This window comes from Coccinella septempunctata, chromosome 2, assembly GCF_907165205.1.
Source record: "Coccinella septempunctata chromosome 2, icCocSept1.1, whole genome shotgun sequence".
NCBI lineage: Eukaryota > Metazoa > Arthropoda > Insecta > Coleoptera > Coccinellidae > Coccinella > Coccinella septempunctata.
The window spans coordinates 49520762-49543696 of record NC_058190.1 but is presented as its reverse complement, the minus strand read 5'-3'; the positions used below and the strand labels follow the sequence as shown (position 1 = coordinate 49543696).

General features: G+C 36.3%; 5 protein-coding genes and 1 non-coding gene across 6 annotated transcripts; 3 read left to right on the top strand and 3 right to left on the bottom strand.

Annotated features, from left to right (window-relative positions):
- Positions 1 to 6238: 6238 nt before the first annotated feature.
- LOC123306513 (ATP synthase subunit alpha, mitochondrial) lies at positions 6239 to 8985 on the bottom strand. Its single transcript, XM_044888556.1, has 8 exons — positions 8806 to 8985; positions 8125 to 8361; positions 7892 to 8045; positions 7652 to 7838; positions 7257 to 7575; positions 6862 to 7176; positions 6535 to 6797; positions 6239 to 6472 (listed from the first exon to the last, which is right to left on the bottom strand). The coding sequence occupies exons 1-8, from the start codon at positions 8869 to 8871 to the stop codon at positions 6358 to 6360; spliced, it is 1656 nt and encodes a 551-aa protein (XP_044744491.1). The 5' UTR covers positions 8872 to 8985; the 3' UTR covers positions 6239 to 6357.
- Positions 8986 to 9103: 118 nt separating this feature from the next.
- Positions 9104 to 11276, top strand: LOC123306514 (coiled-coil domain-containing protein 112-like). Its single transcript, XM_044888557.1, has 8 exons — positions 9104 to 9442; positions 9501 to 9607; positions 9659 to 9888; positions 9953 to 10100; positions 10192 to 10436; positions 10548 to 10750; positions 10838 to 11077; positions 11135 to 11276. Exons 1-8 carry the CDS (start codon positions 9297 to 9299, stop codon positions 11163 to 11165), a joined length of 1350 nt encoding a protein of 449 aa, XP_044744492.1. The 5' UTR covers positions 9104 to 9296; the 3' UTR covers positions 11166 to 11276.
- A 9-nt stretch (positions 11277 to 11285) lies between these two features.
- On the bottom strand, positions 11286 to 12132 carry LOC123306516 (transcription initiation factor IIA subunit 2). The gene is made up of 3 exons (XM_044888559.1): positions 11959 to 12132; positions 11636 to 11870; positions 11286 to 11578 (listed from the first exon to the last, which is right to left on the bottom strand). The coding sequence occupies exons 1-3, from the start codon at positions 12028 to 12030 to the stop codon at positions 11547 to 11549; spliced, it is 339 nt and encodes a 112-aa protein (XP_044744494.1). The 5' UTR covers positions 12031 to 12132; the 3' UTR covers positions 11286 to 11546.
- A 265-nt stretch (positions 12133 to 12397) lies between these two features.
- Positions 12398 to 13815, top strand: LOC123306515 (lysM and putative peptidoglycan-binding domain-containing protein 2). The gene is made up of 3 exons (XM_044888558.1): positions 12398 to 12949; positions 13006 to 13262; positions 13398 to 13815. Exons 1-3 carry the CDS (start codon positions 12782 to 12784, stop codon positions 13591 to 13593), a joined length of 621 nt encoding a protein of 206 aa, XP_044744493.1. The 5' UTR covers positions 12398 to 12781; the 3' UTR covers positions 13594 to 13815.
- Positions 13816 to 13987: 172 nt separating this feature from the next.
- Positions 13988 to 17569, top strand: LOC123307292 (TRAF3-interacting protein 1). Its single transcript, XM_044889537.1, has 5 exons — positions 13988 to 14294; positions 14371 to 15279; positions 15962 to 16315; positions 16723 to 16918; positions 17064 to 17569. The coding sequence occupies exons 1-5, from the start codon at positions 14042 to 14044 to the stop codon at positions 17206 to 17208; spliced, it is 1857 nt and encodes a 618-aa protein (XP_044745472.1). The 5' UTR covers positions 13988 to 14041; the 3' UTR covers positions 17209 to 17569.
- A 1960-nt stretch (positions 17570 to 19529) lies between these two features.
- On the bottom strand, positions 19530 to 19602 carry Trnar-ccu. The gene has a single exon. It is a non-coding gene; the product is annotated as a tRNA-Arg (tRNA).
- Positions 19603 to 22935: the final 3333 nt, after the last annotated feature.

Sequence of the window (22935 nt, the reverse complement as noted above, 5' to 3'; positions counted from 1 at the left end):
GCCACTCTGTAAACAAATTAGTTAGTCATTTTATATTAATGAATAATGAATTATTGAAGAATGATTTATCCAGAACAAATTTTACTTGAAAATTTTTTCGGTAGCTTCTATAGTTTCGCATATAAAGTATAGGGGTGGAAATTCTTTAGGTTCGTTGCAAATAACCAACAGAAAGAGCCACAAAGCGCAATGATTCGATAACGCTCAGCGAAAATCTAAAAAGACGCATATCCGTCGGAAATTTTCAATTCCTGCCCTACCCGTAATACGCGCGGCCGTTCATTAAACCGAATCGGGTATACTACGACTGCAAAACTCAGTTTTCAATATCGCAAATTCGCGCTAAACATAAAGGCGCAATATCTGCCTGATCGATATATAGGTGGATTGGCGATACGGGCGACGATTACAGCGTACGTAGGATTAATTCCTGCTCATAGTCGACGTGTCCCAATCCTTTTTTATGAAATATGCCGATTTAGACCGGCATTCAGGCCCCCCCCAGCGAGAAGTTTAATTTGGCAGCTCATAAACTCGCCATGTTTGCACTGAGGGTCGACACCTATCCACGGCACCAGTCACTTATATTCGAATTTCGTCATTCGGAATGGATTAGGGCGACAAATCGCCTGCAAGTCGGCCTGGAATGACGTATCAACTGTTTCAATAAGAAGGGATGAGCGGGAATCTTAGATATACAATCTGGGTGTAGCAGATTGTTAAGGGGCTGCTCGGATATTACTTGGGTAAACCTTCTTCAAGATATGAAAACTGAATGCAGGGTTGAATAAAGAGGAACCTTCATGAAATAATCCGACGATCCTTGAGTTGATCCTTGCATGGGTTTGTTTATTAGCAACTGGAGCTAAATGACCTCAATTTTTATACAGGTTGAGTCGTACAAATATTTCAACAATAGATTCTTGAGGTCAAAAGAAACACTTTTTTTCCTCTACCATTTTTTCCGTTTCGGCCCTGATAAAAAGATATAGGCATTTTAAGTTTTCATATTGAGCTGTGCCAACCCTGGAAAAACAAAATTAGCTTCAGAATATCTAGCCACATAACAGCCCTCTTAACAGTTTAAGCGGGCTGTGATCTAGCTAAATCTGTAACATCACACACCTATGGATCTTTGGAACAGAGTTGTATTCAGCCAAAGTACCCAATTCTTCAAATTTCACAGGTACTTAATTTATGGACATCAAGTTACTAGAAAACGACGCATTAGCTATACGAGAAAATATGAAGAATACTTTTATTTTACAAAACGTTCAAATATTCCTTAGATAGCGTCCAACTTAGTTTAAAGAGTTAGGTTCTTTGAATTTTTGGTATTTTTATGGTACCTAATGGTCATAATAAGAAAACTGTAAGACGTGGGTGATATCTTGTATTCGAAAAAGATTCAATTAAATGAAATACATTAAAATCGTCCGTTAAAATTTAATGCTCCATTAAAATTTAAAACATTTTTAAGGGAAATAATAGATTAAAATTTTAATGGAGCATTAAATTTTAACGGTCTTTTCACCAACTCTGCGTTAAGGTCTCATACAGAGCCTTAATTCGAGTTCCTGGATATTATACAGAGTGTGTCTTTGACTCGTACAAAAATTTAAACAGTAGATTCTTGAGGTCAAAAGAAACACTTTTTGTCCCTAATAATTTTTTACGAATCCGCTCGGTTTTAAAGATACAGGCTGTTGAAAACCCATAAAAAAATGTTATTTCACAAACGGCTTAATCGAATGCAATGAATTTCGGAAGGTAGTTTTTCATTTATTTTATTAGGAATCTTTTTCGAACACAAGATATCACCCACATCTTAAAATATCGAAAAATTCGAAGAACCCAACACTTGAAACTAAGTTTTATTTTAACGTTTTGTAAAATAAAAGTATTCTTCATATTTGATGTACAAAAATCAAAAACTATCTGTGAAATTTGAAAAATTTGGTACTTTGGCTGAACACAACTCCGTTTAAAAGATCCACAGATGTGTAGAATCACAGATTTAGCTGGTTATTCTGAAAGGTATCCAGGGGTGGCACAGCTCATTATGAAAACTTGAAATGTCTATATATTTTTATCAGGGCCGAACCGAAAAAATTGTATAGGAAAAAAGTGTTTATTTTGACTTCAAGGATTTACTGTTAAAATATTTGTACGATTCAAAGACTAAGCCTGTATGATAGAAATAGATTAGGTCCTAGAACGTTTCCTTGTGGAACACCGCTAGTTACATGGTCATTTGACGCGGAAAGAGGGAAAGAGCCCCACCAACCCTAACTCCTTAAAAAGACTTAATCCAGGCTACAGTAGTATTTCTCTTTGACTGGCACGTTCTTAAAGGGTTAAGCACATTTCTGCGCCTAAATTGACAGTCATAGAGTTTATACTGTGCAAATTTTTCTAGTATTATCCTAGATGTTCATAGTTGGACTTCGTCTTACGATTCCTTAATTTCCTACAAACGTGGACCAAGTAGGTATTCTTCTTCCATAATGAATACCGGCATTACCGGCGTAGGTCCCGTCAATCTTCTCCCATATCTCCACTCCATTTCCCGTTGTACTGGAGCTTCACTCCGACAATCAGCCATTCGAGTGCAGTTTTTCGCATAACATGAACGTGATTCGGATAAAAACCGAGTAAAATCTCGTGGCGAATTGGCCATCGGACAATCGCGTACTTGCAGCCCAATTTCGCAGTCGGCTTTGATCAGGCTGGCTTACGGTTCATTCAGAGCGGAATACGTACTGGAGAATCGTCCTCTTCCAGCGACGAATTAGAGCCGGGGATAAAGAGCGGGAAGTGGCAGAAAGCATAAAGAGCTTATTGCATTGAGAAAATGATTGAAGGATTGCGGAACAATGAACGCCATTACTAGACATTAGCGCTTCTTTGAACGTTTGCAACCTAATAGCCCACCCAGAAATGGTTCCGGTCGCCCCTCGACAATCAGAGTTATTCAATTTTTAACTCCCTTTAAGTGCTGCGCGCTCCGGCAGTCCGGAGAAAAGGAGGAGAGCTTTAAATTGTGGCCCTTGATTAGTGGTATTATCGGCTGGGGAAGGATATTGGAGGAGCGAATTTTCAGCGGTAAACGCGATACACTTTTTGACGCGCTTTGAAGCCGGGTCACGTGGATCGTTTCAATGCCTTCGGAAATATCGACGATCAATGCCGATGAATTATGCCGGGTCTGTTTTTTAAGCGGAATCTTTAAAAAACGTATAAGAGTATGAATCTGCTACGGAGGACGTGGATGATAAGGATAACCATCATCAAGGAAACATTTAATTCGATGCTAAGTATCCCAAATCCAAAGAAGAAACACCAATAAATGCTATGCCAGATGGGTATGTCTTTTGTGAATTTTCAATACCAATAAACCAGATGCAACAAACCAGTTAAAGATCTAAAATACCAGATCAACGAAGCCTCATAACCAGAGACAACTCTGTTGTCTCTGCATGCTTATAACCATCAGGTTGAGATGTCATATGGACCAACAAACATGAGCATCGACAGCAAGGTCAACAAAACATGCGTAAGACCAATACTCATGCACCTATACAGGCTGAGTCCTTGACTCGTACAAATACTTTAACAGTAGATTCTTAAGGTAGAAAAAAACACTTTTTTCCCTTGTCATTTTTCCTGAATCGGCTCGGTTTGAAAGATACAGGCTGCTGAAAAACCATAACAAAATTTATCTCACAAACGGTTCTATCGAATGAAATGAATTTCGGAATATAGTTTTTCATTTATTTGATTAATCTTTTTCGGACACAAGATATCACCCACGTTTTCCAGTTTTCTTATTATTACCATTGCGTACCATAAAAATAAAAAAGATTTTAAGAACCCAACTTTTGAAACTAAGTTGGGCGCTATCTGAGGAATATTTTAACGTTTTGTGAGATAAGAGTACCTATTCTTCCCATTTTCTCGTATAATGCGCCGTTGTCGAGTAATTTGATGTTCAAAATCAAAAACTATCTGTCAAATTTGAAAAATTATATACTATTGGCTGAATACAACTCTGTTTATAAGATCCACAGATGTGTAGTGTCACAGATCATGCAAGTTATTCTAAAGGTAATTTTTTTTCCAGGGGTGACACAAAAGCTCATTATGAAAATTTAGAATGGCTATATCTTTTTATCAGGGCAGAACCGGAAAAAATGGTATAGGAGAAAAGAGTTTCTTTTGACCTCAAGAACCTACTGTTGAAATAATTGTACGAGTCAAAGACTCACCCTGTATATATCATCGATACCAAAGCAGACACAAACAAAACAAAATGCTCACTATATAAAAACTTAAATTTGCCAGTCCCCCCCCAAACTCAGACCGTGGATGCGCCACTGCCTCCAGGTCCAGACAGATGACATACCAAACACAGAAAAATTTCCTAGATGCGACACAACCACCTGCACTGGGATTTTCATCGAATAATAATGCCTTCTTTGTCTCCGAGTTTTTTTGGCTGTCCGAAGAGAGGCTTATCTTCAACGGTAAAATCAGCATGCTTAAAACATCGACAGCATTCCCTACATCAGTTTATCAGTTGGAGTATTGTCACCATAAAACCTCTACACAAGCGTTCGATGCATTTCAGCTGCACTTTTCTTCCTATTTAAGCGGAAAACTAAAACCTCCACATAATGTAACATATTCAAAAATCAAAACAGTTTTATATGAAATTCAATGCGGTATGGACTGATGATGTCTAACCTCTATGAAACCACCAAAATGATCTGCCACTGTAAGACAGTCATTTTTCAAAACGGAAAATGGAAAAATAATAATAATATGTAGGTTTCCCAATATACTTTGTGCCCCATCTTGATTTCAGTCTCGGCTATACGCAATATTCAATTCATCAATCGATCTTTTGCTCGAGCAAAATTCTCATTTCTCCTTTATGTGTACTGATTAGCCGTGATTCCTTTTCCAATCCTCAGAATTCTCCTCGATCCCAGAACTATGGAAGCGATACTCGTGCATCATAAAAAGGCGTAAATTAACCAGATGAAAGACCCTGATTCTGATTTGAACAATTTCAATGGCCGGGAATGAAAGAATGAGCGCCTGAATGCTCGCAAAGTATCTGATAAAAGCAATAGTAAAGAAATGATTGTGTGGAAATGGTGTGGAATGATCAAAGGAAGGAAACAGACCCCGAACAAAGGATCTTAAACGCTTCCTGGCTCTTTCACTGGACTGTGTCGGTATTTTGCATCCTTCAATGTCGGATATAGTTATGGAACATTGGCTGGCTAATTTATAATCAACATTATGACATTTAAATACTTATTCGCCGATTATATACCTAGTAGAATAAATTAACTTTAAATACTTCTGTGCGTTTTACTTTTTTATCTACTTTCCTACACAATCAATTCATCATTTTATTCGAAAGGGTTACTGTCACTTTCCCGCACTAGTCTGACACTTTCGAAAATGAAATGAGTGCGAGAATGTGGGTAAAAACGACCACTTTGCGTCGTTCGATCAACGGTAGTTGAGTGCGGAAAAGACACTTTACGCATGAGTTGAAAACATTATTTTATTCTACGCCTTTTTTTCTTGATTTTCCTTCGCTCATTTCAGTTTTGAAAGTATCACTTTCCACCAATGGCCGGGGAGAATTTCATTTTCCCGCACTAGTGCAGGAAACTTATAATTTCGAGACTGAAATGAGGGTGGAAAAGTGGGTGAGAATGCACAGCAGTAAAAAATAGTTATTTTCTTAACAAATGCCGAAAGTGATATTTTCCGGTCAACGTAGGTCGCTTGCGGAAGACACTTAACGCATGAGTTGCGGGCATTCTTTTTCCTAATTTTCCTCAATTCATTCAAGTATCCAAAGTATAAATTTCTCGCACTAGTGCGGAAAAAATCACTTTTCGCCAATAGCTAGAGGGAAATCCACTTTTCCGCACTAACGTGGGAAAGTGATACTTTCGAAACTGAAAAGAGTGCGGGAATAGAATTTGCCTGAAATCACTTCACGTCAACAGCAGTCACGTGTAGTAAAGCCACGTTACGCCTGCATTAAGAACATTATTTTTTCTACGGCCTTTTTTCTTCATTTCTATTATTCGAAATAAAAAACGATACACGTATATATTTTTTCATGTTTTATTTTACAATACTTCCAATTGATGAATGGTAAAAACAATGTACATTGTACAAGATCTAGTATACAAAATCATATACGCAATTTCACGTTAAATTTCGATATCTTCTCAAAGTGTCTGACGATGGTGGAACTGTTCACGAGTCTATTTACGGATATTGATATTAATTATCTATATAATTATGAACTTAAATCTTAAATGCTTAAGAGCTGAAGTTGGAAACGAATTCAGAAACAATCTGCTTCAGTTTTGCATCTGTGGCATCTGCGATTTTGCCTTCCTTCGCAATGCTCTCCAAAACGTCCTTGTGGTTAGTCCTGAAAAGATTTGATGAAAAATTTAGAGCTTTTCTCAGATGTATCCCAACTAAAAAACTTACTTAATGTGTTGCGAGAATTCCTTCTCAAACTGTGTAATCTTCGATGGGTCGACCTTGTCAAGATGACCTCGTACACCACAGTAGATGATGGCTACCTGTTCTTCGATGGCCATCGGCACATATTGACCCTGTTTCAACAATTCAGTAAGACGTACACCCCTGTTCAACAGCTGTTGCGTAGCAGCATCCAAGTCGGAACCAAACTGGGCGAAAGCAGCTACTTCACGGTATTGGGCCAACTCAAGTTTCATGGAACCAGCCACCTTGAAAAGAAAAAGAAAATTATTGTCAGCATATTACAATCTCATTTTAAGTATGCATACTCACTTGCTTCATGGCTTTGGTCTGGGCAGCGGAACCTACACGGGACACAGAGAGACCTACGTTGATGGCGGGACGGATACCCTTGTAGAACAATTCAGTTTCCAAGAAAATCTGTCCGTCTGTGATAGAGATCACGTTGGTTGGAATGTAAGCTGATACGTCACCAGCCTGGGTTTCGATAATGGGCAAGGCAGTCAAAGATCCACCTCCATGAGCGTCGGACATTTTAGCGGCACGCTCCAACAGACGGGAGTGAAGGTAGAACACGTCACCGGGGTAAGCCTCACGACCTGGGGGACGACGAAGCAGCAGTGACATCTGAAAAAATCATTCAATTGAACTCCATACATTAAATTGTAATATGCAATGATTGTCCAAATTAATTATAGGAAACCAACCTGACGATAAGCCACAGCCTGTTTGGACAAGTCATCATAGATGATCAGGGCGTGTTTTCCGTTGTCACGGAAGAATTCACCCATGGCGCAACCGGAGTAGGGGGCCAGGTATTGCAGAGGAGCAGCATCAGAAGCTGTAGCTGATACAATGATGGTGTATCCAATAGCTCCACTGTCTGTCAATCTCTTCAAGATCTGAGCAACAGTTGATCTTTTCTGACCAATGGCAACATAAATACAGTACAACTTTTTCTTTTCGTCTGTTGCACTGTTGAATCTCTTCTGATTGATGATGGTATCGATGGCCAGAGCGGTTTTACTGCAGAATTGATGATAAGAATGAAAGAGCCCTAACCCAACTCATCTAACAACTAGTAAAATAAAAAAAAATTTACCCAGTTTGACGATCTCCAATGATCAATTCACGCTGTCCACGACCAATGGGCACAAGAGAATCTACGGCCTTGATACCAGTCTGCATGGGTTCCCTGACAGAAATACGGGGAATAATACCAGGAGCCTTGATACCAACACGGAAACGTTGCTTGGTGTTGATTGGTCCTTTACCATCAATGGGGTTACCTAAATAAAAAACATGATAGCTTTTCATAATCATATAAAAATATCCTCATTACCCAAAGCATCTACTACACGTCCCAAAAGTTCATCTCCTACAGGAACATCCACAATGGCTCCGGTACGTTTCACAATGTCACCTTCTTTGATATATCTGTCATTACCGAAGACTACAACACCAACGTTGTCAGCTTCCAAGTTAAGGGCCATACCCTGAATGAATAAATTATCCCATAATGAATGTACTTCAAAATTATTAAAAATCATTCATATTCAATTCAATAGAGCTAACCTTAAGACCAGAGGAGAATTCCACCATCTCATCGGCTTGGATATTCTTCAAACCATGTACACGAGCAATACCGTCACCAATGCTCAATACTTTGCCGGTTTCTTCCAAGTCTGTTTTAGGTGCAGCACCCAATAAACGTTCTTCCAATATGGAAGATACAACGGCAGTTCTATTTGTAGGTCCAACATGGATTTGACGGCTGGCTACGGAAACTGCTGGAAAAGCAGCTCCGCTAAGCTACAATTAGATAAGAAACTTTGATTTGAAGTTTCATTTGGAAAATTATTGAGGTTATGAAAAAAGAAAAGTTCGATTTTTGCTTTAAGTGCAATTCTCATAAGTTGAAATCTACTGAAAAGTCACTTGGCTTAACGTATTGGAAATATTAAGAAAATTCTCCAAGATCTGGAATATCATACGGCATTTTGACTTTGAGGCCACATTACATAACAACCTCAAAAAGATATACTTATGTAAGAATCGGTCCGAAAATCAATAATTTCGTAAAAAAAAACTGCAAAATAAACTCCTGGACAGATCCTTCTGAATATATTTTCCAGTTTTTCTCAAAATACATTAATATAAGCAGTGTGACCGAAGGTGAACCTACTATGTCGGTTCTATTGGATTAGATAAAACCCTGTTAAAATTAAGTAATACACAATCCGTTGAAAATATTACCTGTGTTACATTGTTAGGTAAGCGCCTAGCCACCGAGGTTGCTACACGGGCGCCTAGAAGGGACATTTTCTATTTTTCTGAGGAAAACTTTGAACTTCTATAAAATGTTGGATAACGTGAAAAGGCGCTGCCGAGATGTCGGCTACTTCGACGTTCGAGTTGATTCGTCGTGTAATTGGTCGACGCCTGGTCGACAATATTCGGTTTCTGTCGGAAAACGTCAATTTCATAGAATATAAAATTGATATTCTCTGAAAGGAAAATTCATCCAGGAAAATTTATCTCAGGGGAAATTTATCGTGAGGAAAATTTCAGTGTTATTTCAAGATGTTTTCGTAATCCTTCGACATCACCACTTCAATATAAAAGGAAAAATGCACACAAAGGAAAAAATTCCCATCGATCAGAGATTGTTGATTGTCATTGCCATTAGCTGAAAAAGCTCACTTGTCAACCCTCTTCAAGTGATTTCAAATTACTACAAAGAAAAAATGACTTCTCTTTATTTTTCTGAATTGAACAAATTGAAAAATTCTCAAAAACAACTTGAGAGATACCAATCTACCATTATAAACCAACTATCAAAGATAGAAAATTCTGAATCTCAGCAATTAATTGAATATTTTCAAACGTCCAGGTATTACCATTCATAAAATTGTTGCAACTGCATAATACAAACAAATTTTAATTTAAAGGTTGTCCTGTGATAACATTAATTGTAAAATAGAAGTGCAGGATATTTTGAATATATTAAAATATGTACGAAAAGCGGTCATCTTGGAATGCGGCAATACTATACCAGGTAGATTTATTATATTAGTTTTTTATTGATTGCTATGGAACTGTGTTATAGATTTGGAGTTATTCAAAGAAGATCTCATAAACGTTATAAATCGTATTCAAGACGTAAAAGTACAAGCACAAGTGAAAATAGAAGAGTTATCAGCAGCAGAAAATCAGTTAAATGAAGATATAAAACTATACAGTGAAAGATTATCCTTATGGACAGAGACATTAAAATTAGATTCATATAAGAATGAAGTCAGTTCAAAGATAGACACATCAAATAATGATATCCCTAATGTAAGAGAAAAATTTTCCTAGCTTGTAACTACTGACTGGGTAGTATTAACTAACAATTTTTAAGGATGTTAAGAAATTCATGGATTTTGTCAAAGTTAGCAAGGGTCATGAAAATGGATGGTCTCTCACTGACCATCATTTATTTTTGAAGTTAAGGAAAAAATTTCCTGATGTGAATGAATTATCCTTAAATCTTCATGAAATATTACCAGGTAATTATCAATCTGAGAAATATTTCTGAAAACTCTTGTTTCTTGAGATTTGAGTATTTTTCATCATAATTTTGGATTCCCACCTATTCAGATTTAACAGTGGAAGATGTGAAGAAACATGAACTCTGGTATAGTAAATATGTGAAGTTGAAGGAAAAAAATGATGATGCCATTAAAAGATGGCAAGAACTGAAGAAAGATATTCAGACTACAGTTGTCAATCAGAATTCAGTCCATTCAGAAGAGTCAGAAAGAAAACCTGTCAAAACTCTCAAAAAAACACAACAAAAAACAAATGAAAGGAAACAATTACAAGAGGAAATAGAACACTGGAAGGTTAATACACAGTTTTTCATTCAGTAACTTGGTTTTTTAAAATTTGAATGGATTCATCTGAGTATTTCAATTATCAAAAAATAAGTTATATCACCTTGAAATACATTTTAGAAGCAGCGTGAAACGATGAAAAAAATACAACAAAAATTGCAAGAAGAACAAAAAGAGGTGTTGAAACTAAAAGAGAAAAAGAGAGAACAAGAGAATGAAATGAAGAAAGATATAATAAAAAAATGGAAGGAAGAGAAACTTGCTTCAGAAGAAGAAAAAAGGCGACATGAAGAAGTGAAAAATTCTATTAAACAACATGTTAGGTGAAGTATGGCACCTACATTATGATAAAACTGTGAAGGTTTTTTATTTCTTTTTTACAAACAATTTCCCATGGTAGAATTTTTCAGGACTTCAGTTGCTAATAAGATGATTAAATATTATCAAATACGGGATAAAGTTACAGCTAAAAAATATATTGAACATAATCAAAAAATCAACTCATCAGAAAAAAAAACAAATAGTAGCTCCATGAGTAGGGATCCCAAGAGACTTTTTAGACCAACACAACAATGGATTCATAGGTTTTTAGCCAGTAATGAAAATGATACTATCAGACCAGTAAATTTTATTGGCAGAATACCTAAATTGTAAGTAAGCCAATACATATTTTATTTCTAGACTTTGAAGCATTATTAGTTTTTCAGACAAACACCTTTGTGGAGGCAGAATTTATAGATATTTGAAGACAAAAATTATCATTAAGTTTGAATTCTTCACCAAACTACCATTTGTACTTTTACACTGTATAAAATATAATATTAACTGAATAGACTTTTTCAAATTAAACTATTTGGAATGGTTTCAAAATATGTACTTTATTAACTTATATAAGTACGCAACAAAAATCTTCAAAATGAATAAACTTGAGAGTGCCTACTTTTAATGAAACAGTATACATGACAGAGTCTTATAAGGTTTGATCATTGAAAAAGAATGTTTTTGATTGATAAAATCAATCACTTGAAGTGGTTAGTCAAATAGTCTTTAATCTTTTAAGAATAGGCACTCCAAAAACTAATTTCTCCATCTTTCCTGGTATACAAATCGACATAAAAATTATTTCTTTGATGTGCTTTCCTCATTTATACCTATAAAAAAAGTGATTTAATAACAACCGAATCTGAATAAGTATCTAAAAAACTTACTTTTTCCATCACAAGCTACAATTTTAACTTTTTCTATTTTGGTGACCTCTTGTACTTCTCTGAATTCAACATCGTTTAACATGAATGTCCACACATTATCACAAAATCTGTAGGTATTCAGTTTCCCTGCTTTGAAAGTCAATCTTGATTTAACTTTTGTGGCTAAAGTTTGATTTATGGATTTATCAAACTGAAGCACTACTTTAGAAGCTAACTGAGGAGTTATTTGCCCATACTAGAATAAGAAGATAAGTATGAATACTGGGAAATAATAGGTACAGAACGCTTGAGGATTTTAATAATAATGTTTGAAAAGTGAGTACCTGAATCAATTCATCCAAACTCTCCTGGAGTGTATGTCCAAGAGTGGTATTTCTATACAGCTGATAAGACATTTCTTCTAATAAATTTTTTTTATTTCTTTGAACTTTTGTTTGTACAACAGCTGATTTCAGATTTATTATGATTGATAATTTGTACCACAGAATAGCGACTTTAATGAACTTAACCTCATTTTCTGATACGGAATCATAGACTATAGAAATATTGAGTTCAGAAACGGAATTTTTTCTTCTCGAAGCTAATTTCCTGCCATTATTCTTCATAACTTCCATTGGTAAGGTATATTTCACTGAGAATTGTTCTTCAATTAAAAAGTAATAATCGGGTACGGAAGAAAATTGCCAAAATCAAGTTGTAGCTCGTAGTCTACTCTGTTATTTGTTCCCGTAGTCGTAAATTGATCCATACAGACGTCAAAAAGCCCTGAGGCCATGATAAAGAAAATTTCTGCAAGAAAACAATTCATTTCATATCTTTGCCGTAACTTTTGCTTGTTCAGACCATGTAACAAGATTATTAGAAATTGAACACATGATAATTTTGATATGATAGCCTTTTGACTTTAGTCAGATCTGTATAAGAGTATAAGTGGAAAATTTTGATGAAACAGAAACATTCTTTAACCGGACTGATGGAAATTATTTTGACCGTATTCATGAGAATATCAAGAATCGAATTATTAGTAACCTTAGAATCTGATTTCAACAGTAATGAAATATTCTAGTACACACATAACGAAACATTGATGGAGATTGAATTTCAATGAGAACAGTTAACCTAGTTTTCTAGATTTAATAACAAAAAATGGATGAGCCAGCTTATGAAAAACTCTCTATCCGGGAATCGGCTAGATCTCTGAAAAAATATGGCAGCACTAGTAGTAAACTTGCTACTAAAAGTGAGAACTATATTAAACACTATGTATGTAACTCAGATACTTTACAGGGTATCGCACTGAAGTATGATGTTTCTGTGAGTAGAAATACTCGTACTCTATATTTCGATCTTTAAAATTATTTCTATTTTAGATTGAACAGATACGTAGAGCCAATAGACTGTGGACTTCTGACAGTTTATTCCTCAAAGAATTCCTTTTAATTCCAGTACCCTTAGATATTTCAATGAGTGCTGCTTCAACTTCTACAAGTTCAACTCCTGTGTCAAGTCCAATGCAGTCACAGCCAAGCTATGAGGATGAAGAAAGTATAGACAAATTTTTAGGAAAAATTGACGCCTCTATAGCTACCACCAAGGAGGAAGTGAAAAAAACTCAGAGTAATAGTGAGTAAGTGTTTTGAATTGGCTTCATAAAGTGAACTGAATTAATTATGAACTATGTAGATTCACTTCAGTACTTTAACTTGCTTTTCTAATGGGACACTCTGTATAGTCCACTAGTAATTGATTATTTTTTTTTTAGGTTTGCATCAGATCTCTCATTAGAAATAGACAGGAGAAAACCAGTTGTATCTCGAATGAAGCAAATGGTAAATAATAATGGTATTGGTGATTTCTTGCCACCACCACCTCAAACGGTAGTAATTGCCCAGGGAAAACAAGTAAAGACTTCCATAAGGCGCACTGAACAAAAACCAGATGAATTTTTTGAATTGTAGCCACTAACTGTACTTTAAAATATGTGATATTCTTTGTTCATTGTTCTACATTTAAATATTAATGCTGTTTAGTTAAGTCTATGAAATATATTTTTTGGATTAGTGAAATTTTCTGCCTTGTTTCTTGTTTTTTCAAATATTGTTTCGTCATTCGCATTTTTATTGATACATTGTAAATATTATACATATATCAGAGTGTATATTAAACACATGTTATTTCTACTTGAGCTTTCCAGTTTTTTACCCATTCCTAAAATTCTACGCACACTTGATACCCCTAAATTATGTTTTGGACAATTCATATTCCGCCACTCAATAAATTCTGTGTAAGGAAAAGTCGGTGAAAATCGGAAGAAGCGGTTGCTAGGCAACCGTTGTTTGTCAACTTGTCAATATCAAGAAGCAATGACGTCGTGAGGCTGGTTTTCTGATGAATTTATCATAAAACATGAGTGATGGGGTCGATCTTGAAATCGTCAAAAAAACGCAACACGCCCTCGGAAAATACGTCAAAAAACCCCCACTTTCGGAAAAACTGCTAAGCAAGCCCCCGTTTCGATTCTTGCATGATGTCATAGTGGCAGTGATAAAAAATACTGGATTTCTAAAGGATCTTTTCAATCAAGACGAGCTGATTGCGGACAATGTGAAAGAAAGGGAGGCAAAATTGGCCTTCCTCAACAAATTAATTGATGCCGTTAGTGAGTATACATTATTCAGCAATATGCTATAACAATTTGAAACCTATAACTGAAATGCCTATTGTCATCCTTTCAGAGAATATAACTAATACTGACCTGAAGGTACGCGCTAGCAAAATAATAGCAGGTGCTCAACCAAACGAAACGAACCTACTCTTACAAGCAATAGCGCAGGGAATTGAGAAAAAACTTGATTCGTCTGAATACGTGAAACAATTAAAAAATTCGCAAAGTAGCATCAAGAACGATCAAGCCAAACCGAAGAGAAGTTCTAGCAAAGAAATAAAATTGAATAAGTCCCCAAAAGATGAGAAATCGCCCACGGAACATAAAAATAAGGAGAACAGAAATAGGAGCAAAGTTAGAGAACCGTCCAAGGAGAGAAAAATACCTTCTAAAGAAAACGTTAAAGATAAAAAAGAGAAGAAAATATCATCAGTGTCGAGTTCGCGAACTAACAAAAGCGACAGTAAGACGAAGAAAACGGAAAAGTTAACCGCGAAAACAAAAGATGTTATTGATTCTCCGGAATCGATTTCGAAGACCTCCGAAAACGCGTCAATTAAGGAAACGTATAGCGAGAAAGATGAAGTGGAGAATAAAGCAACCCCAACGATCGACGACCCAAGCAATAATTTGGAATCAATAAAAGAATCTGTCGCACGAGAAGAGACTGTGTTAGGCGATGACGATAGGCCAAAAACAAGAGATATCCAAAGTGGATATCTGTCCAAAATGGGCAAGGATAAACAAGAGGAGGAAGGAAATGATGAAGTAAGGGCTCGAAAAACTGATGTTAATAATGGAAGAGCCGATATTGCAGTGGTTGAAAACGATAAAAACACCGTCACTCCCGTGGCAAGGCAGATGTCAGCCAGGCCAAAATCTGCCAGGCCTAAGAGCGGGGAGTTCAAGGAAAAAAACGAGAAATATTCTGAAAACCAGAAGAAAAGAGTGGAAGGTCAGGATGTCACAGAAAATATTGGTTAGTATGATTTACAGGGATAGATTTTAATAATTATTTTTCGAACGTTGCATTCTGGGAAATGCATGTGCGACCGAGGTTCTTGACATTGTGTTTATCTAGCTACAGACATGGAATGTGTTTATGAGGTCGGAAATGAAATTTGATAGGAAGGAATATTGGGAGAGGAAATAGTGCTTCTTTTGTTCAAACTCACATATTAATGATCCCACCTCACTTTCGATCAATATTCGTCGACAATTATTATACAGAGCGATTCACGATATAGGTATGGGAGTATGGGATATTTCGTAGGGATGCGGATTTGGCCATAATATCCATCTTTTGGAAATCGAGAGGTCGGAAACGTGCCATCCCTTCCCTAGTTCTTGCGGTTAGAGAGCTGCCGTTCAATCCCATCGAATTTTGCCCACCCTGTACAGATGTTAAAGTTCAGGACCGGATTAACACTTATTGGTACGCAATAGGGCCCGATGCCAAATTCTAATTCTAAGGACGGTTGACCTTGTGAGTATTTCGAACCTGCTCATGAGGACCATTGTTAGGAACGACACACTATCGAAAAAACTTTCGAAGTTATCGAATTCTTCTTCCAAAACTAAGAATTTCCAGCGTCTTCAGCGCAAATGATCTTTTTACGCTTTTTCCCGAAATTCTATGTGACCTTGTCGATTTTCTTCAGTGCTGCAGACCAGCAGTAGCGTCCAAAGGCCGAAGAGTTCGCTGAGGCCCCCCAGCGTGAGACCTTCGAGCGCGAGGCCCGGGGCCCCCCGTCTGAGGCCCGACTCGGCCCTCCCCATCCACGAGGTGGTTCCCATGGGAAAGATAAACGTCATAGTGGAAAACTTGGACAACGACGGGGAAGACGAAGACACGGTGGTCATTCATAACGCGGCAGAGGAACAGGCTACCGCCGAGCCAATAGCGGATCTGCCGGCGAAGAACCAGAGCCACCTGGTCGAGCAGATCCTGGACCAGATCAAGGAGAACGAGGATTTGCCGAAGAGTAAGGCTGACATCGATTGGGAGCAGGATAGTGAGTACACTTCGTATTTGCGATATTTCAGATTGGGAAACGTTCAGTTGCAGGAACGTCCATTGTAATTTGATGATCTATTAAAATTTTAAACCTTCATTGAACACTGATTAAATTTTTAATGGTCCATTAATTTATAACCGACTTCCTGACTAAGAGAAACAAGTTTTTGTAAAAAAAAACGTATCTTTCAAATTTTGCTGCAATATTATTATGTACCAAATGAAAAATGGTTCTCTTATGTATATACCCTCTGCAACAGGGTGAGCAAAGAAAATCGAAATCCATCAATTTAAAGACATCATGACTTTTCCGGATGAAATGGTAACAAAAGAGTGAAGAATGAGAAAATTAATAGGGCATTATTTCTATACTCATTGCCAGTACCATAAATCGATTCTTTCCAGATCTCAGGGGACGAGACACGACCAGCAAAGAGATGAACCAACTGAGAAACCTGATACAGAGTTTCACGAAATCGGCGAACCCCTTGGGAAAACTTCTCAATTATCTGCACGAAGACATCGAGACCATGCACGCCGAACTGCAGCAATGGACCAAAATTAAATCGCAACTGTTCGCGGAGATCGCCAAACAGGAAAAGTAAGTAATTTTTATCTGAAGCTATAATTCGAGATGCAAGCAAACCAAAACTGTCAAAAGTGAGGTTAGAGGTTAGTCGATCATTGACAGGGGTGGGTAGCAGATGTGTTCGACGAACGAAAAAAATTTTTTTTTTCGATTTCAGGCTCAAATTGGAAATGGAGAAACCCCTACAGGAGAAGTTGGAGAATTTGAAGCAGGAAATAGCGAAGCAGGAGCAGGAAATAGTCGACGTTAGAGCGAATATAATTAGAAACGACATAAGAATAAGAGAATTGATCAACAAATGATGTGCCTTATAACGTGACCTTTCGAGAAAAAAAATGTTGAAATCAGAGTAATCTACATTGATACGTTATACAAGAAACTTTTATATAACAAAAAACATTGATCTATTTTGCTACGTGTGAAATATTCGATCGGAAAGTTTGAGACGACCTTGCAACCAAAAACTGTAAATTAAGGAAAAATTTTTCGGTTACATATAAATTACCTATTTATTAGAGTCAATGTAGAGTATCACCTTCTTCCACTTTAAAACCAAATACGTTATGATCACTTCTGTAGGTTATACATTAATATTCCCCTCTTTTAATGTTTTATTCAATTAGTATTGTTTTGTTTGGAAATAAAGTATAAAATCAGTTCTTATTCGTCGTTTTATTTTTTAAGTTTATTGTTTCAGGGGGTTTCTGCTAAAGTGAAAATGATATGACTTAATAAAATGTTCATAGTCGAAAACTATGTTCGATACTGGTGCTTTCAACTATTTTTAGTGGTGACTGGAGTGAATAAAATAGAGCATAAAATTAGGTGGAAAATCTCACAGAAAAAACTTAATGATTTCTATGATCGTATATGTCATCGAGAAGATTTTTCTGTGATCATGTCAGTTCCAATGGATTTCTGACGAAATTTAAATCTCAGCGCGGGATATTTGTAACGCGTTACAACTTCGTCCTTTTTCAAGAACATGGTGAATCGGTTTTCTTGCTTTACCAAGCACTGTTGAAAGTAATTCTACGAAACTGTTTTTCTTATCGCTTCCAAGATAGTATTTGGCTTTATATTGGTGAAGTACCAAAATAGGGAAGATTTTGTTCTGAAAAATGCCATCCTCTTTCCCTTTGTCGTTTTCGCAACAATCTAATGAATTCCTCGGAGCTCCGTTACTTAGGATTGCGAGCGGAACAAGCCTATTATTAGTGTAAGATCGGTGCAAAAAAACAGCATGCTCAATTCGATCTTGTTCATTGTTCGGAAAACTAGGGATGAGATATAGCATCGATAAAAATATCGATTAGTACCGTCGATAACATCGATTTCAGACACAGAAATAAACATTTCGTCAATATTCCAAGGAAAGTAAGAACGTAAACGAAAATGATACTTTTGATGTATGTAATCTATAGACCATTTCATTTTGTTTGGCTTTTTCACTGACAAACTTGTTTACCTCTGGCTCGACTATACTTTGGTTGTGCAAGAAGAGGAAGAGATAGTCACAGAAGGAGTTCTGTTGAAGGGAAGGCACAGTCATGTCTATATATCTATGCTCCAGAGTTTGTTCTTTCATCGATATTCGCAGGGGTGTTCTACGAATTTTGTTGAACAGCACAAAATATTGTGTATTTTGGAATTCTGAAAATGTTTCTAGCTTTTACCGGCATCAACACAACGAGCGTAAAAAAATCGACATCAAGAATGACGAGAGTTGTCTTCTTGCTTTTGAACTTCCAACACAAAATGTCAATTGCCTGGTTGTTGTCCACATTTTTTGAATTTTCATTGAATATCGTTTTGAGGTTTGACAGCCATAAGGAACATCGGAGTCGATATTTTCCCATCCCTGTGGTGAAAACACATGGATATCGGCCGTGATCAAACAACTGAGGCTGTGGAAGTGATTGGGGTATGGAGGTAGATTGGGACTATCAAACAATCAGGCTATCTTAGAACACTTTTCATCTGCTATATTTGTGCACATTTGAGATCTTAGATTTTTTACCAATTTAACTATATCTTTCAATGTTCGGGGTGATCGGGTCTCATTCGACACTTCTGGTCGCACAAATATATTTAAAATTCCAACAGTTGACCCATATTATTGAGACTCTGAAATAATCAGTTCCCAATGTCAATAATGATGATTGCAAAACATCAAATCAAGGCTGATTTCATTCCCGAATCAGTTTCATCGGTATAATGAAGAACTCACGATTTCCCAAGAATTGGACGGTCAAAGTTGCAATTGTTGCCTATTTATTAGAAGAATGCATACATTTCCGTTAGGAACTTCAATTATCGAGGGTCCACTAAATTATCCATGCACCTGGAACTGGTCATTACGGGTCTTCCAATTAAATTCAATATCTTTCACGTTCTGGCACACTTATATTAGATCTGACAGTTTGTTGTCTATCAATTTTGCGAACTGAAATGATGATAGGGAGAAGGGCATTATATTCAAAAAAACAAATGGTTACGAACAGACTCAGAGGCAAACTTCCTGTCTCTGCTACGAATCTAATCAGAAATTGAAGGCAGATTGGTATTAACCAGCCAAGTTGAAAAATCTGAAAAGGGAAGGCGAAAAAAATCAAAAAGTTTTTACCCCTGGTGGGACTCGAACCCACAGTCCCCGGCTTAGGAGGCCGATGCCTTATCCATTAGGCCACAGGGGCTTGTTATGTGTAATACTTTTTTACTGATCATAGCTAAAATGGAATATAATCAATATCTATTCTTTATTATACAAAAATAACTCATTTATGCCTAAGCCTTCGATCCACTTCGAAAATATTGTTCTGTAATCTCATTGGTATCGATTAAGCTTTTAGATTAGTTATTCTCAGTCACGAATCATAATAACGAAATAGTTACTGAAATAGGTTGATAGGTACATACATGCATACCTACCCATAACCTGTACCTATTATAGGAGGTATATTCACCATCTAATTCCCGAAGTTGGTCTATATTCGGAAACCTCGAACCCGTAAGTTGTCTCCACTGTAAATTTATATTGGTTCTTTTTCTGCGACCTTCTTGAGTTATGTATATTCATATTTAGCGTGAAATGGTGGTTACAGGGTGTCTAATTTTCCTTGTGATATTTGAAAACAGTCCAAGCGGAACGAGTTGGCAGTTGGCCATGCTTATTCGACCTATTCGTGAGTTCTTTCGAAATTCATCATCTTCAAGTTCAAGAGAAGCACCTCTAGGTATATCCGTTTCTTCTTCCAGAGAAGCTATTGACAGTCCAGCGTAACGAACTGGACAAGATAGGCGCTTCGTCTTGTAAAATTGTTTATTTAGTTATTTACGTGCCTATTGCGTTAACCATTGTCAGTTGTGAGATCTCCTGGAGTGGTAATACTTCCTCTTTTGCACCATCATCAACCTTAACATACTTCTTTTATCACTGAACAAATCTTGCAATTTAAAGTTTTCGTTTTGCTGTGGTGGGTGAGTTAGACTTGACTCTACCTGAAGGTGAATGCATATTGATGGAATCGAAAGCGCTTCTTGTTCGCCATTTTTGATTTTTCTTCGCCACTGAAGCTCATTTGTAGATTTGCGTTTTGCTGGACGAGGACGACAGTATGTAATGAGAATCCTTGTTGGCCTGTCAAGCCAATCTTTGAATCGATTTACGTACAAAAAATTCTCAAAGCCCAGAATGAAATCTTATTCGGATACCTTGAGGAGACCATGCAACTGAATTTCGTATTCCTAAAGGGTTCTAGAAGATACGTTCGTACGTATTTGAGGAATGCAAAGCGTTTCTATCAAAACAACGGAAGTGACATCGACATCTTGTTACAGAATGAAAAATTACCCTTCCTATCTGCCAGTATTGAGCGTGAATATTCATATCTGCCATTACATGCATCAGTGCAACTTGGCTAGCATCTGTCCTCAACGGATTATCCATGAAAATCTCATTATTAACGGATAACGGGTCCAGGAAACTGAGGAATCCTTTCAATATAAATAATAAAACGGGTAACTGTAGCAAAATGTCGATTACGATATGGTTAATTATCGAATTATATGTATATCTCCTCAGAAGACTCATTAGCAGATTAGGGAGGAAAAGAAATTACAATAATCAAATATTTTTCCCCCTGAAGTTTCATAAATTTATAAAGAATTCCTAAATATGTAATTTATCATACAAATTGCTTCATCCATAGACATAGAGACTTGTCTATATGTCTATGCTATTATCCTAACATTCCGTTTCTATGAACTGTTTTGCTGACGGCATTTTCTGAATCAAATGCCATTTTTTGCCATATTTTAGAATGTGTGCCATAAACCTCGTACTGAACTACTTCCAACCGACTTTTATTTTCATTACTGCACTTTACACAGGTGAAAAGAAATATATTTAATATCTCGTACCTATATGAAAAAACGAGACCATTTTTTCTATGAGCGATTATCGTGGAAGTCAAACGAGGAAATCGGGTTACAGTTACTCAATTAGGGAACAAGCGTTGCGAGAAATATGTATGGTTCTTGTGTGATGAAATTATAGCCGAAGACGGTGCGAGCAGATTTCAAAATTAATATAGTTGTGGAAAATCCATATTTTTTCTTGAGAATGTTTCTTCAGTTCACTGTCCCTGATATTAAAAAAACAGATTCAATTGTATTGAAACTCAGAATCCCGTGGGGATTGTATACCACTCAAAAATTTTAAAAGATATAAAAAAAATTGAAAAAAAACGAGTCTTTGACTCGTACCAAATCTTTCCACAGAAGATTCTTGGGGTCAAAAGAAACACTTTTTTCCTTCACCATTTTTTCCGAATAGGCCCTGATAAAAAGATACAGGCTGCTGAAAAATCATAAAAACTGTTATTTTTAGTTCTATCTCACAAACGGTTTTATCGAATTAAATGAATTTCGGAATATAGTTTTTCATTCATTTGATGAATCTTTTTCGAACACAAGATATAACCCACGTCTTCCAGTTTTCTCATTATGACCATTACGTACCATAAAAATACCAAAAATTCAAGAACCCAACACTTGAAACTAAGTTGGACGCTATCTAATGAATATTTGAAGGTTTTGTGAAATAAGAGAATTCTTCATATTTTTCCGTATAATGCGCCGTTTTCGAGTAATTTGATGTTGTAAAATTTAAAAGTACCTATCTGTGAAATTTGAAAAATTGGGTATTTTTGCTGAATACAATTCTGTTTGAAAGATCCACAGATGAGTAGTGTCACAGATTAATAATTAATTTAGGTCTAGAATAATTTCTAATTATTCTGCAAATACATAATTTTGTTTTTCCAGGGGTGGCGTAGCTCATTATGAAAACTTAAAAATGGCTATATCTTTTTATCAGGCCCGGATCGGAAAAAATGTTCTAGGAAAAAAGTATTTCTTTCGACCTTAAGAAACTATTATTGAAATATTTGTAGGACAGGATGCATCCTGTATGTGCTTAAGAATGTAATAAAAATATAGACTATGGTAAGATTTTTTTTTCGTGAGCTGTTGGGTAGGGTTGAGGCTGAGGGGTTGGAGAAAAATATTCAGTTTTATTGGCAAAAAGTATGTACAATTGGAACTCTTGTCTCAACGCCTTAATTTCAAGTTATTACTTGAAAAACTATACATTTTATTCATTCATTCCAACAGACTTTTGAAATTCCATTTTCTGCGAGCCTTTCAACGCACATGGAATATATTTTCATTTGAAAAACAGAAGATGGATGGAGGCTGTGGCAAATGATGTTGGAAAAAAAACAATTTAATTGACAGAAAATGAGGGTAATTGAAAATAAATTGAAGGGTTCCAGCGTTTTCATTGGAGTTATCGGTCAACGAAATATTAATTTGATCCTGGAGTTTCATATTTCTACAAATTCTTTCTAATAAATTCATTAATACTGGAAGTTCTGTTTTCTATGTCCCTTAGTAATTGTTTTTTCTTCATTTGTGACCATAACATCCTTTGAGATGGCCAGACACCGAACCAATTCATTTTTCGG

What these genes read in the sequence shown, in the direction of transcription:
- LOC123307292 (XM_044889537.1), top strand. Translation starts at nt 14,042, where the DNA reads ATGAGTGATGGGGTCGATCTTGAAATCGTCAAAAAAACGCAACACGCC. An exon ending in CAAATTAATTGATGCCGTTA is followed by an intron (nt 14,295 to 14,370) that starts GTGAGTATACAT and finishes TCATCCTTTCAG; the next exon opens with AGAATATAACTAATACTGAC. An exon ending in CATCGATTGGGAGCAGGATA is followed by an intron (nt 16,316 to 16,722) that starts GTGAGTACACTT and finishes GATTCTTTCCAG; the next exon opens with ATCTCAGGGGACGAGACACG.
- LOC123306516 (XM_044888559.1), bottom strand. Translation starts at nt 12,030, where the DNA reads ATGTCTTATCAGCTGTATAGAAATACCACTCTTGGACATACACTCCAG. An exon ending in GTTTGGATGAATTGATTCAG is followed by an intron (nt 11,871 to 11,958) that starts GTACTCACTTTT and finishes TTCTTATTCTAG; the next exon opens with TATGGGCAAATAACTCCTCA. An exon ending in TGTAGCTTGTGATGGAAAAA is followed by an intron (nt 11,579 to 11,635) that starts GTAAGTTTTTTA and finishes CTTTTTTTATAG; the next exon opens with GTATAAATGAGGAAAGCACA.
- LOC123306513 (XM_044888556.1), bottom strand. Translation starts at nt 8,871, where the DNA reads ATGTCCCTTCTAGGCGCCCGTGTAGCAACCTCGGTGGCTAGGCGCTTA. An exon ending in AGACCAAAGCCATGAAGCAA is followed by an intron (nt 6,798 to 6,861) that starts GTGAGTATGCAT and finishes TTTCTTTTCAAG; the next exon opens with GTGGCTGGTTCCATGAAACT. An exon ending in GAATTCTCGCAACACATTAA is followed by an intron (nt 6,473 to 6,534) that starts GTAAGTTTTTTA and finishes AAATCTTTTCAG; the next exon opens with GACTAACCACAAGGACGTTT.
- LOC123306514 (XM_044888557.1), top strand. Translation starts at nt 9,297, where the DNA reads ATGACTTCTCTTTATTTTTCTGAATTGAACAAATTGAAAAATTCTCAA. An exon ending in AGGAAATAGAACACTGGAAG is followed by an intron (nt 10,437 to 10,547) that starts GTTAATACACAG and finishes AATACATTTTAG; the next exon opens with AAGCAGCGTGAAACGATGAA. An exon ending in ATTGGCAGAATACCTAAATT is followed by an intron (nt 11,078 to 11,134) that starts GTAAGTAAGCCA and finishes TTAGTTTTTCAG; the next exon opens with ACAAACACCTTTGTGGAGGC.
- LOC123306515 (XM_044888558.1), top strand. Translation starts at nt 12,782, where the DNA reads ATGGATGAGCCAGCTTATGAAAAACTCTCTATCCGGGAATCGGCTAGA. An exon ending in CACTGAAGTATGATGTTTCT is followed by an intron (nt 12,950 to 13,005) that starts GTGAGTAGAAAT and finishes TTTCTATTTTAG; the next exon opens with ATTGAACAGATACGTAGAGC. An exon ending in AAAACTCAGAGTAATAGTGA is followed by an intron (nt 13,263 to 13,397) that starts GTAAGTGTTTTG and finishes TTTTTTTTTTAG; the next exon opens with GTTTGCATCAGATCTCTCAT.